Raw genomic sequence first — 14,911 nt, 5'->3', positions numbered from 1 at the left:
TAGTGTATTTTTTTTACAAACGCTTTTATGCTCAGGCATTGTAGATCTATTGGATTACCTAAACATTTGTGTTTTCCAGATTATTTGGGAACAGGAGCGGGTTCCCTTATGGATCAAGCCCTACAAGATCCTGGTCATCTCTTCAGACAGTGGCATGATTGAACCAGTGGTCAATGCTGTGTCCATTCATCAAGTGAAGAAGCAGAGTCAGCTTTTACTGCTCGATTACTTCCGGCAAGAACACGGCAACTTCAACACAGAGGAATTCCTTACAGCTCAGCGCAACTTTGTTCAGAGCTGCGCAGGATACTGTCTCATCTGCTATCTGCTGCAGGTCAAAGACCGGTGAGAGAAACCACGGCCAGTAAACTCAGGCTTGAACAGAAACTGAATCATTTGGATAAGTTGTAATAAACAACATTGTTTTCTTCTGATTTTCAGGCACAATGGAAATATCCTGCTGGACTCTGAAGGCCACATCATTCACATCGATTTTGGCTTCATCCTTTCCAGCTCTCCACGAAACCTGGGTTTCGAGACGTCAGCCTTCAAACTAACCAGTGAATTTGTTGATGTAAGCACAGCTATGTTTATGTTGTCAATTCATTGTGTCTTAATTGTAGAAAAAGTGCTGTTCATAGAAAATATAAAATCATAAATAAAAATTTAAAATTTTTAACTTTTTTTTTTATTTTTCCCCTTCGACTCTGGATCAGATTTAGACTCAAGTCAAGTCCATCACAACACACAGCTTCCTCCACTGTCATATACCTGTGGAAACAGTTTTTAGCTTATGCAAAGCAGTGTTGATTTATATCTGGTTAAATATTCATTGGTTTTGTTAGCTTACATGTGCATATTCTGCTGGTATGCAGTTGTTTTTAGATTCAGAGAGTCTTTACTGTTTTAGGCTGCATTTACACTAGTGTGTTTTTGTTTAAAAAAAAAAAATCGCTTCAGAATGAACTTGCTCCTTGTCCATATTGGCATTTTACTGAGTTCCAGAAAAATGGTCTCCATCCACACTATGCACTCTAAAATGCACAATATCTGACCATTCACTCTCATTTGGCATGCACATATTTTGATCTCATTTGTACTTGCCACCTTACCGGTTGTATAATGGTCATATTAGAGGGGCTTGATGAATCAGGGAACGATATGTAGTCTAGTAGTCTAGAAGACTAGTTAGAGAGTGACTGGATAGCTGTGCATCCCTTTTCAAAAGTCTACATTTCAGTCTGTCTGTACTAAAACGAACACCAGCATTTGCAAACTAAAATGGGTTTTTTGGCATTTTTTTAAATGTTTTTTTTTTCTTTTATAAGTTGCAAAATAAAAATGCTTTAGTCTAAAAGGCACCTTAGAAGATGTGTAATAGCACCACCTACTGTGAAGCAGTAAAAGCATGTATAAGGGATAGTTTACCCGAAAATGAAAAATGTACTCACTATTTACTCTCCCTCAAGTGGTTTCAAACCTTTGAGTTTCTTTCTTTTGTTGAACATAGAAGAAGATGCTCAGATAACACTAGAAACCTGTAAATATTTACTTCTGTAGTATGAAAAACAAATACTATTCAGGGTTCAACGCTAAGGATTTTTTGCCTGGCCTGATTTCTTTTGGCCTTGCCAAAATTTTCTCTGGCCCCACCAAAAAATAAAAATAAAATAAATTAATAGCTATATTCTTAGCCACATATTTTAAATAATGTGTCAAAAATCTAGACTTTAAATATATATGTATGTAAATAAAAAACATGTTAATACATGTAAAATGAACAAAATTTCAGTGTTATGCAAACAAAAGGAGCAGTATGGAAAATGTGCACGTATTTTATTGCAGTTCTGAATTATTTAACAAAAGGTGGCTGACTTGCCAAACTGACGCAAAATGACACTTTATTTTTTTCATCAAGTTGTACCCACGTAAATGTCTGCTTTCAAGATGTTAGAAACTGACTTTTTCTTTTAGCCTCATAATTTGATGTTGCCATCTCTGGTTGTTACCAGGTTATAGAAAAAAATAACATGCTCACAATATCCAATCAGACAAGAGGAACCGAAAAGCAACATGGTAAATATGACATCACAGAAAAGGTAGCATTAAAAGGCTTAAAAGCACAAACTGTTTCTCGATTCTAAGACTGTATTTGCACGCAAATGACACATAGGCGTAGGCAAATAGAATGTGTCAAGGCAGCACTGGCCCGATCGGACCAGTAACAATCCTGTCTACTGTGCCGAGCATCTCTCACGCTGGCCCCAAATATTGTTGAACCCTGCAGTGGACACAGGCTTCCAGCATATTTCAACACATCTGCTTTTTTTCAACTTATAATGTTTTGAAACAAGAACTATCTGGTTAAGTTCTATCTGTGGCAAGATACCATTGTTGATGCAAAATTTCATCAATGGTGAAAGGGTTAATTTTGTTTTATTCTAGTAATATTTTTCCAATGATCATCTGCAAATTCATAAAGAATTATCAGTGTCTGAGCAAAGATGCAGCACAGCACCAATTAGGGTGTTTGCATTTTTCATTAATGCTATTCAAGTTCGAGTCAGGGTTTGAGTCTCCCCCTTTCTTTAAATTCAGTTCCTGCCAGTTCAGTGTACTATTTTGTTCGTTAAAAGCAAAAAAAAAAAATTTATGTATTAATTTTGATAATTGAAATCTCTTCATCTCCTGCTTCAGGTAATGGGAGGTCTGGATGGAGACATGTTCAACTATTACAAGATGCTAATGCTCCAAGGCCTCATCGCTGCACGCAAGCACATGGAGAAGGTCATCCAGATTGTAGAAATCATGCAGCAAGGTACCGTTCATTTGAACCTTCCCTTTCATTAAACATCTGATGATGAGCTTGCATAAAGGTTATTGCACACTGAATCTGACATTTTCTTCCAGAATTTTTGCATGGTAAAAAATAAAATCGACCTCACATTGTGTCTGGAACTTTCGTCTGTCATTAATTTTTATTTATTTATTTTTTTTCGCTTTTCACATCCGAAAAAGCATTTTGAGAGGTGTTTTGATAGTTCAGAGCCACTGTACAACCGGAAAGCTTAATACAGAATGCCGTTTTTTGAGCTACAGATAACTTTGACAAACACGGTGAACAGTTGAGAACTCCTATATGCTGTATTCAGTGACTGGCGCACCTCTGCCCTGCTGCGGTTTTGTGCATGCGTCTCCATAAATTTGACGTACTGCCTGTAAACATTATAGAAAGCGTGGTCCCCTTTCTGTCTGTTACTTCGACACATCAACACGGCCACCATCTATTATAATGTCTCTGTTCAGGATTTGTTTACGTACGTGAATGTGTGAAGTATCACAAGCAATGTATCAAAATTACACTGATTTCCTGAAATAAACTTCGGGATAATCCTAGCGCAGCTCTTTGGTAATGAGCTGAACTTTCCTTCCTCTCTATGTAGGCTAGCATTAAATGAACACAATGTGTAGCCTAAAGCATCGCTGCTTAAACTGACTCCGAAATGTTTTGCGTTTTTTGGGAATGGATTAATTAATACGCATCGGACTCGGTGTGCAAGGTTTGTTTACGTGATGAATTTTTCAAATTTGGATATGAAAAAAATGCATATGAAAGACCTTAACAGTCCGTGTGTCCTGCAGGTTCTCAGCTCCCCTGCTTCCACGGCTCCAGCACTATCCGCAACCTGAAGGAGCGTTTCCACATGAACCTGACGGAGGAGCAGCTGCAGGTGCTGGTGGAGCAGATGGTGGACGGCTCCATGCGCTCCATCACTACCAAACTGTACGACGGCTTCCAGTATCTGACCAACGGCATCATGTGAGCGAGGACTGGAGCGCTTAAAACTGGAAGAGAGAGAAAATAGGCTGCACCACTTTAAATACCACTCCCTTAAGCACCCGTTTCTACACCCGTCAGACTGATTAGATCTCTAATGATGGATTATTTTGGTTAGTTTTTTTATCCTGACTGAAGAGAGCTGTGAAGTTACTGTTTGTCGTCTTTTTCATCAGCCTGTCCTTTCGTTTAAACCTTCCTCTTTTTGTTTTTTTGTCATGTCGTCTTGCAGTGCTCTGGATGCCCAGAGTTGAATTTTATCCAGCTTTCCAGTGCCTCATTTAAACACTAAGCTGCTTTGTGACTTCTGGTTTTACTCTCACCTGTGTACCGACTGACTTCAACACCCCATATTATTATTATCATCATCATCATCATCATCATCTGCTTTCTTTTTTTGTTGTTGGTATACCACTAATGCTATATATACTTCGGATGAATAACATTCAAAAGTTCAACAGTGGGACAGGAAACAGGAGATGCTGAATCAAAGCCTGTAAATTGCATTGTAAACCGAGGAAATCGGGTGGTAAACGCTGCTGCGTTGTTCAGCTTTGTGAAGTCAGTGTTACGTGAACCGCTTGAGATCTTCAGCCTAGTGCTGTACAATTATGAGACCGTCAAGTCATGAAATGTTCACTCAAAGTGCTCTCGTTGGCCCCTGTGATGAGCACTTTTGTGCTGTAATGGGGTCAATGAAGCGTTTTAATCCAGTATGGATGTGTTAATCATCAAAACACCAAAGACACAGACCAGTGACGGCACCGATCACATGAGAGTTTTAATCTTCAGCTGATACAGAAGATAATTAGGACTTAATAAAAAGATCTCGGTCTGTTTTCTAGGTCAAAATAAATGTATAAAGAAACTGTTTTGAGTTTCCAAAGGTCTGGACTGAAATGCGTTGGACTGAGAGATATGCACACACTATTTATTGCCCCTTTTACACAGGTATGTCATATACTTACACTCTCAACTTGTCTTCTGTGGATTTCATTTCGCTTTGTTGTTTTGTTCAGCGCAGATTGTACAGCTAACCTGAACTGTAATGTGCATCTTTACAGCTGACCTCAATCTGAGGTGGGCAGCCATGTTTAATTGTGACTGTGAGCCACTGGAGTTTTTGTTTTTTATTAACTAAACAGAGAGAAGTTGTTTAGAAGCTGTTGCACAGGAGAAACGGAAAGGGCTATGAAAAACAAAATCTACACATTAAATCTTTGGTTTTATTTCCTACACATGTACAGGTATACAAATCCCTTCCTATTTTTTTATTCTTATTTTATTTTCTTTCATTTGATAGAAGTTGAGGTGTGTGATGAGCCTCTTCTTATTTCCCCGTGACTTCAGTGCTTCTCTTAATAGTTTTAATTTAGCTTCTTTCAGCAGAAGCCATGATTTCTTTTCATTTGTTTGCCCGTCTGAGGGCAATTTAGATTACTTGTATGTTTCCAACAGCTTACCTTTTCTCTTTACTGTTTTATACTTCTATGGTTTCAGTGTCAAACGTTCCTTTTGAAACTTGTAAAATGGACCAGCTCTTAAGATCATGTGAATAACCTTCCTTGTGAATGTTCCTTTGTATAATAAATTAAATGTTCCCGTTCCACAGCTTGTATATTTCAAGCTTTTTCAGAACCTATTGTGCGTGTGGTAACATCATAATGCTTACAGAAATCATAAATGGTAAAATAGTAATAAATAATATTATTTATTTAAATATAAGTAATTTATAAATTGTTTATGAATAATTAGTTATATTGACTAATTATTAGAATTGGGTGGCATGGTGGCTAAGTGGTTAGCACTGTCGCCTCACAGCAAGAACGCATGTCTGCTTCGGTTTCCCCCACAGTCCAAAGACATGCAAGTGGTGCTCACTGCAGAGCCACTTGGGCAGAGCTGAGCTCCAGCAAGGCGGAGCTTGAGCTCCAGCTCCTCCTTCCTTGCACTTCTTCTACTAGTGATGTCATGGGGGCGTGGGGTGGGTGTACGCATTAAAACAGCTTACAGGAGGAGGAGCGAGAGCTCAAGCTCCCCCTCGCTGGAGCTCAAATGGCTCTGCAGCGAGCAGGTGAATTGAATAAACTAAATTGGCCGTAGTGTATGTGTGTGAATGGGTGATTTCCAGTACTGGGTTGCAGCTGGAAGGGCATCCACTGTGTAAAACATATGCAACCTCTGAAATAGAGACTAAGCCGAAGGAACATGAATGTACTATGTTAGAAATAAGTAGATCTTTACTGCATAATCAAATGTTCTTGAGACTTAAAATTGCTAAAGAATCATTTCAAATAATCAAAACTATCAGCTACTTCTATTTAATTGAAGAAATGATTTGATTTATGATTTACGATGTGTTTTAGTAAAGCCTCTTATTGTTTTGTTATGACTACTAACATTTCATATAAATTTAAAATACTAATAACAGAAAAGATGCTGTGTTTATATTATTAATTATTCATTTACACCAGGAAAACAATGTTTTTATTTAAGGTTTCATAATTTAAATGTATTTACTAACATGAATTAAGAATAAGCAATAATTGGACATCATTTAATCATAGTTCAGCATTTACTAATGCGTTATTAAAATCCACATTCATGCTTGTTAACATTTGTTAAAGCACTGTGAGTTAACATGAACAACTTTATGTCCTTTAATGTTAACAAAGATGTATAAACAGTGAAATTGTTCATTCATCCTTGTAAATACATTAACTAATACAATCTTATAGTAAAGTGTGACCAAGAAATCAATATTTGGTGAAATAACCTTGATTTTTTTATCTTATTTAGTCTTATTTTATTATTATCGTTGTTTTTTTTTCCAGTTTTGGAAGAATTTGGAAGAAATGTTTTTAGACCTTTTTTATATATAAATAAAAGTCTCTTATTTTTATTTACATCTGGGAAAATCTTGGGTCCCAGAAGTAAAGAAATTCTGCTCTCTTGAAATTTTTTAAACAATAAAATAAAAAATAAAAATTGTTGTTAGGCACTAGATTCAGGCCTTGCCAACATCTTTTTTATTATTATACTTTCAAACTGAACTTAAACAAAATGGTACATACTTACAATATTAGATGAAGTAATGTCAGCTGATATGCTGTATATCTATATACAGCTAACAAGAATAAACCGTCAATAAACATCAGTAGAAGAAGAATGGGTTGAGTTCATTGACTCGCCATAGAGGCTGGTTTGTAGTGTGCTGTGATTACCTGTTGTGCAGGTAAATCCATTCAGGCTCGTGTGGTGGCGCCGTTATGTGCAAGTATCTGCGATTCCTTCCGCTAAAGAAAGAAGGAAAAACTCGGCGATACCTGTCTCCACTTGCCGCTGCATGGACAACACCCGTGAAGCCAAAAATTTAATCGCTTCACGACACATGAAAAACTACATGCAGACTCGCTTTGGCTAAAACAATGAAACTGAAAAGGCTGTAGCTGGAATATCAGATGGACGAATAGTTAAAATCTGGAGTTTCGTCTGAAGCCGAAAGAGTTCCTCGAAGAGTTTCACACGGGACTCAAAAGTTTGTCAAGGTGTGATACAGGAAGTACGCCTAATTCATAATGGTGAGTGCTTTTAAAACATTAAATAATCTATTGAAGTGATTTGGAAATGTAGTTAATAACCTTTTAAGAAACGCAGCTGGCTCTAAATACCAAAATGTTGACAAAGTTATGATTGTTTGATAGAAACTGTTACAACATGAAGGCTGCACTTGTGTTGTCGACGTATTTAATTATTGACAAAATTACAAACCATACTTTTCACCAAAATCACTATAATTTTTGCTAGGAATTTTTTTAATTATGATTAGTAATTTTTTATTTGCAAAAAGAAAAAAAAAAGATTTTGGTGGAAGGTATTGTTAATGTTACTGTGTAACTGTGATTTACCATTGAAAACTATACAAAAAGTAAATAAAAACTGCTGGGTTTTAACAGGTTGAAACAATCTACATTTAGAAACGTATATGCTGTGTTTTGTCAGGTTTAAGGATCATGTGTGTCTTTTAAAAGTCGTAATCCATTAATTTTGGACATTTACTTGTTATAACTAATATTTACAAATTGCTGCAAATTGAATCACTTGTCCAGTTAAAGTTTTAATACAGGCTATCCGCGAGGTCTAAAATGTCTTAAATCTCAAAAAACTAACTTTTAGCCATTAAAAAGTTTTAAATCTACTGAAATGTAGGTCTGAAATGTTTTAGGTCTTGAATATTTGTTTTAACGGGTCTTAATTTTTCTTCCCAATCTGGCCATTAACACCCATACAATCACCAACAATCCATCTCAAAAAAACTTTTAACTTATTAAATTAAAAATAGCATTTAATTACTTTCCTTACAGTAACATTTGCTTGAAAGTTTCTCGTTTACTCGCTACTGAGGATACTGACCTGAGCTATATATATAATTTTTATTAAATTATCATTATTGTAGACTGAAGTAATTGACAGCTATATTTTGATCTATTCTTGGTAAGGGTTATAGGGTTTGTGAACGGATGTGTTTGAAAATTAATAATAAAAAATATATTCAAACAAAATCATTATTATTGTATTATTAAATGTATTCAATTTTAATCATTTTTTGATAGGAAAAGTGAAAATCTTTTCTGGGATATTCGAAAAAATCAAAAGCGTTTGGCCTTGTATAAGTCTAAAATTGAATTCATAATGCTCTCAAAAATCTCAAATTTAGCTTGGTGAAACCTGCAGAAATCCTGTAAAAGATTAGATTTTTTTTCTCTTAAATGCTCATCAAATTACATTTTAGATCATTATATATGAACATTTTAAATGCATCAATACAGTTTTAATCCCAAATGCTTCAGAAATTCTTACAGGTTCATTAGAGGACCAGCAAAATTATTTGTACAGTTCTTTTAAATAGTAGAAATAATGATATTTGATTTCAAAATCATTGAAAGACTGAAAATAATGTATGTGTATTCTATATTTTTAATTTACCATATTTAATTTTTACCATGACACATTTTTAATTTACTATATAAAAGATAACCCGAGTATTCTCAGACATGCTGTTTATGGATTGTACAAGGTAGGGCTGGGTCAATAATTGAAAATTAATCAAAATCGACATTCAAAACCTTTAATCGATCAAATTTTCCTGGACGATTTTTTCATTAACTTTCCCTATGTGTCATGTGACCCCGCTCTGTTAAAGGCTGTGGCTGATTTCTACTGCTGCGGCTACTTTGCAGCCACATCTGATCTCCAGTAGGACGATGGACTTGTTTTTGAGCCTTACTTTGCACGACATAGACGATGATTGGAAGCTGCGCCAAAGATGCCTTTAGACGGCATATAATCGGCATTGTCAGTGAACTATGAACTTAAAAATTAAATAAATAAATAAATATAATCATTAATCATAATCGAGTTAAAATGTTCAATTAATCGAGATTTTGATTTTAGGCCAAGTCACTCAGCCCGAATACAAGGAGGAAAGACTCTTGTATTCATCACAGATTTGAATGCTTAATTCATAATCACCTGACTGAGCATTTTAAGCATTTATTGCTGGAGGGTAGGTAGAAATGCCTCATGCTGCTTTGTTTTGTTGTATTTTTAGACTTCAAATGCTTGACGTAATCATAGCCTTGTAAAGCTAAACAGCTGCACACACACCTGACTTTGTGTTATTGTCAAAGTGTCAGGACTTTTAACGTTTCATAGAATAAAATATATGAGATATGTAATTTCCTCCTTTCTCTACTAACTCTGAGTTAATCAGTATTTTCTTATATTTATTAACAGCAGCTGAACAGCAGTGTGTTTGTCTAATGCAGCGCAGGCCCAATGTATAAAGCAGTTAGATGCATTTGAATAATAGTAGTTTAACTAAACAGTGCACCGGCGTTCATTCAATGGCGACCGCAAAGATGAGCTTGAATAAATAACTCGTCCTCTTTCTTTTTTGCACAGGGGAGCAAGGAGAAGTATCACTGGCAGACCCAGAATGTAAAGGTCAGTGGTGTGGACGACATGGTCCTCCTGTCCAAGATCACAGAAGACGCCATTACAGACAACCTCAAGAAGAGATACATGGATGACTACATTTTCGTATCCTTATTAGAGCTGTATCAGTATCGATAGCGCAATGTGCGCATCCGCAATAGTATCACAAAGATATGCAATGTTGAGTTTGAATTATAGTTGATCAGGAGCTACAGTATTGTATTTAATCACTGTATTTATATGATTTATGCAAAGGAATGTTTTTCTTACTTAGAATTTTTGTCTTGTTTCTAGGCCAAATGTATACATTTCAAAGAGAAAACAAGGATTTTTTTTCACTTACCTCACTGGTAGATAATTTAGCTTAATTTAAGGAAAAACTCTTCAATTCTGTACATGAAGTAACAATTTCTCTACTTTCTGTACTGTTATGGCCCATTTCCACTGAGTGGTATGGTACGGTTCGGTACACTTTTATGGCAGTTTCCACTGTCAAAATGCATACCGAACCGTACCACTTTTTCGGCACCCTTTCGAAAGGGTACCAACCACGAGAAAAGGGTATCAAAAGGAGGAGTTACATGCGCAGCTCAGCGCTGATTGGTTACAGAGATACGTCACGAGTTCATGGAGCCAGCCAGAATGAAAAAAAAGTTTTAAAAGTTGTTTAAATACACAGCCGAGACGTTACATTGTAATACAATATGCATATAATAATGAGCCATGGATGACCCGAGCTCAAACAAACCTTGTCGTAGTCTTGATGTACAGCCACGAAGCCAAGAAGAACAAAATCTGCCATATCCTGTTGTTGTTTTACGAGGCTGTCTAAAAGTGCGAGCGGTTTTCACTTTCTCCAGGGAGCTCGCGATCACGTTTATATTTGATATAACGAACTTCTTGAATAATGTGTGTGATTTATTGAAGCGTCTCTGACATCTGATCCTTTCAGAAAAGAAAAGGACAAACGCGAGAGTGAAGCGTAAAAAAAAGGAGAAGCCCGACAAAACACAGGAGCAAATTGTTTCAGCAACCCGAATCATGAACAAACTGCCATGACAAAATTAGTCTCTAACAGAGGCTACATGTGCTGGTGAAGATTACAGACACAGATGAGAGGTTTGCACTGACTGTTTGCTATATGTTCCGTGTTGTTTTTGAACTCAAATAAGGACTAAATGTATGCTGTGTGTTGTTTTTCTGTAATTGATAACATATCGGAGACTGTTAAGCGTCTGTATGTGTTCATATATGTTGCCTTTATTTATTTTATATAATTGCAGACGTTACAGTAGGCTATTTCGCACTGTCATTGATCTGCATTTATAATCAACTCATGTTCATAGAAAAGTTACTGATGAACATTTATACACAAGTATTTATGTGTATAAAGCATCAGTTTTGTTGTGCTTCTCATATGATATGTGAACGACCTGTACAGCTTTACTGTAGACATTTATTCGAGCGAGAATGACGTCCACTGAAACTTTCTGTCGTACACTACGCCCACCAAAAGGGTACCCTTGTTAGTGGAAACACAAGCCTGATAAAGGTGACCCGTACTGACCCATACCGTACTGTACCAGTCTGTGAAAACGGGCCATTAGACTCCCCTAGATTAGCCGAGCAGGATATCGCAATATCAGATTTTTCCTATATTGTTCAGTCCTAATCCTAATGTTGCGTTATAGTACACCTGATTGGATGAAGCATCAAGCGCGATTTACATATTGTCAATGCAAATATGTGAATAGACATCCTGCTATACGCGCAAATGAGGCAGCGCGAATGAAGCAGTGCGAGTTGAGCATTTTGCGCAATTGATGAAGATTGGTCGACGCGTTCACCAGTTTGCTTGAGTGTGTCGAATGTGACGTCATCGCTGTGTTTGCGGAGGTTCGCTTTGGGTGTGTGTGACAATTTAAGCTGGCGGAGTGCACACAATTTTTTGAGACTCGAGCGAACAGTTCACTGGATTTCATTTGAGTTGAATATGAATCACTTTGAAGAGATTTTGCTTGAAATGGATATACCTGTACAGACATCTTTATGATCTGTCCATGCATGATCATAAGAACAAGGTGACCAATAATTCTTGGCTAGAAATTGTAACAGCCGTTATAAAAGAGGAAAGTTTTTGTTAAGTTTAGAAGAACTTGAGGCAATTATTGGTTCAATTGGTTAATTTGTTAACCAAAAAGAGAGTCCATAGCAAAAGTGGAGACAATTAAAGATTATATGTTTCTACCATTCATGGGTTTTAGTGCACAATCAGCATATTGATCTGGAGCATATTGAGTACAATGACTTTTTGACATTGAAGGCTAGAGGACTAACGCCAGTAATTCAGCTTTGGCATCACGGAACTAAATAGCATTTTAAAATGTATTCAATCAGAAAACAGTTGCTTAAAAAGAAGTCATTTTTGTTTCTTTCTTTTTTTTGCCTGAGCAAGAACCGCTTGCTGTATATTTTCTTCAAAAAGGATAACACTTTACAATAAGGTTATATTAGTTAATGTTAGTTAATACATTTACTGACATGAACAAACAATGAATAATACATTTATTGCAGTGTTTATTCATGTTTGTTAACGTTAGTTAATGAAAATACAGTTGTTCATTGTTAGTTCATGTTAACTCATGGTGCATTAGCTAATGTTAACAAACAGGAATTTGGATGTTAATAATGCATTATTAAGTGTTGAACTAGGGTTAATAAATGATGTAAAAGTATTGTTCATAATTAGCTCATGTTAGTAAATGAATTAACTAATAAAATCTTATTGTAAAGTGTGACCCAAAAAAGGTAAATCTCTGGTTAGTTATTGTTCTTTCTTCTGGTATTTTTTATTTCTAATTAAGTTCCCAAAATCTTTTAGGTTTTTAATTGATTTGCACCCCGTTTTAAATGGTAAAATTAATTGTAATAAAAAAGCTTGTTTAGATTATTGAATCATGACATTGAGTGTCATGAGGACAATAAACAGGACAAGCGCTTTGATTAAAATTAATTCAACTGTATATAAAATGTTATATGTTTGTGTTTTATATGTTAATGTTTATACAAAACATTAAAAATAACATGATATACTGTTGTTAAAACCCATTGAGAGTTAATAATAAAAGATTAAGATAGGAAACTCTGTGAATTTCTTTTTTAAGTTGTTATTTTTAACTATTTGTTCTGTAAAAATTAAAACTAGTCATTTTTAAAAAGTTTAAACAGTATTATTGTTGTTATTATTACAATGAAAAAAAATGATTCATTTTACTTACTAAAAGTTTTTAATGTAAGAGCTTGTAAGCTATTTATATGGGCTTAATTTAAACAAACAAATTTAGTAATGTTCAACTTAATTTGTTTATTTAAATTCAGCTTGTTTAAACTGTTTGCAACAATTTGCAATGAACCATTTTTTCAGTGTATTGTTTTCTATATTTCTTATATTATTATATTCAATATATTTCTGTCAAAAATTCAACTTTTATTTTTTATGTTTTATTTTAATAAAGTTGCTGGAGTTTCTGTTGATGTGATGATGTTTTGTTATATAGAAAACAGTAACAGCTTCTGTGCTGTAAATATCGACAGACACTACTACATCTCATGATTTAATTGTGTTTACAACACTACCTTTAATTTATTCATCCAAAATTTGCATTTAACAACTAATCGTGTTTAATGAATGCATTCTACATGTTCTCCATCACACGAGCTGCTTATCTGTTTTGTTGTTTTTGCCATAACCGTGACTCTTCAGACATACATCGGTCCTGTACTGATATCAGTAAACCCTTTTAAACAGCTGCCGTATTTCACAGACCGGGAGGTTGAACTGTATCAGGGAGCTGTAAGTATTAACATCTATTAATAAGTTATAGACTAACTTATATTAAAGTGCCCCTATTATATATTATGAAAAAATCATATTTTTGTTTTGAGAGTGCCCAAGATGAGGCTGACATGCATGCAAGGTAAAAAAACACACTTAAATTCTCTTAAAATATGCATTAAGATTTACCTTATTTTATTAATGATTCCCAAATGGGTTGCTCAAGCAAACATTTTTTCAACTATTTCTTTGCGTGATACTAATTTTGGGTGATGTTCTGATAAATTTTGGCTTTGTTGTAAAGAGAACACGTATCATAATTACTGGATTACGGCTTATCAAGTGTTAAGGATCCTATACAGTGTTGGAGCTGACAAGATGGCTTTAATTTCACCTTATCAATTCCAGCCCAACACAAGGCTGATGCTTCACAGCTGTGTTATTGGTATAAAAACAGCCTTAACCTTTGACATTAAAATGTATTTTCCCTTACAGTGCAGTTTCTATTTAAGATGATGCCGTTCCAGGCACTCTGTTAATGCTTCAGGTTGACATCAATATAAAATGGCTTGGGATTTATTTCAAGAAATGACTTATTTTATAGACTCTGAGTCGACTCTTTCTTTTCAGAGACAATCATTTTATACGTGGTGCACTTTTAGATTTACTGTGTTGGATATTTTCAGTCACTCAGAGCTGTGTAACTTCCGTAGCTGTGTAACTTTTCCTGCCTGCATTAAGTAATTTAGCCTTTTTCGGCTAGGCATGTATTTCAGTCTGTTTTTATTTTGCTAGCAATACAGTGCTTAACATATACGAGTACAACTCACAAATATTTTTTTTCTATTATTAATATTCATATAGAATGGAATGCTTTACAATATTATATTTGTGCATATACACTCACTGTATGGCCACTTTATTAGGTACACCTTACTAGTACCAGGTTGGACCCTCTTTTGCCTTCAGAACTGCCTCCATCCTTCATGACATAGATTCACCAAGCTACTGGAACTATTCCTCAGAGATTTGTCAGCTGCACATCCTTGATGCGAAGCTCCCGTTCCACCACATCCCAAACGTGCTCTATTGGATTAAGGTCTGGTGACTGTGGAGTCCATTTGAGTACAGTGAACTCATTGTCATGTTCAAGAAACCAGTCAGAGATGATATGAGCATTATGACATGGTGCGTTATCCTGCTAGAAGTAGCCATCAGAAGATGGGTACACTGTGGTCATA

At 35.4% G+C, this 14,911-nt stretch overlaps 2 protein-coding genes across 5 annotated transcripts in view; both read left to right on the top strand.

Moving 5' to 3' along the window:
- Positions 1–5,449, top strand: part of pi4kb (phosphatidylinositol 4-kinase, catalytic, beta) — a 33,827-nt gene extending 28,378 nt beyond the window's left edge. For all 4 annotated transcript variants that reach the window (XM_056474753.1, XM_056474752.1, XM_056474751.1 and 1 more), the window contains 4 exons: positions 80–345; positions 442–574; positions 2,698–2,818; positions 3,643–5,449. In XM_056474753.1, the coding sequence (XP_056330728.1) occupies positions 80–345; positions 442–574; positions 2,698–2,818; positions 3,643–3,824 (702 nt within the window). In that variant the 3' untranslated portion in view covers positions 3,825–5,449. The remainder of the gene's footprint in view (positions 1–79; positions 346–441; positions 575–2,697; positions 2,819–3,642) is intronic.
- Positions 5,450–7,133: 1,684 nt separating this feature from the next.
- Positions 7,134–14,911, top strand: part of myo1eb (myosin IEb) — a 45,533-nt gene continuing 37,755 nt past the window's right edge. The window contains exons 1-3 of the mRNA XM_056475129.1: positions 7,134–7,419; positions 9,803–9,940; positions 13,599–13,688. Of these exons, the coding sequence (XP_056331104.1) occupies positions 7,417–7,419; positions 9,803–9,940; positions 13,599–13,688 (231 nt within the window). The 5' untranslated portion in view covers positions 7,134–7,416. The remainder of the gene's footprint in view (positions 7,420–9,802; positions 9,941–13,598; positions 13,689–14,911) is intronic.

The sequence above is a fragment of the Danio aesculapii genome, chromosome 16 (genome assembly GCF_903798145.1).
Source record: "Danio aesculapii chromosome 16, fDanAes4.1, whole genome shotgun sequence".
In the NCBI taxonomy this organism is placed as follows: Eukaryota; Metazoa; Chordata; class Actinopteri; order Cypriniformes; family Danionidae; genus Danio; species Danio aesculapii.
The sequence above is the reverse complement of the archived record's forward strand: the minus strand, read 5'-3'. Positions and strand labels throughout refer to the sequence as shown.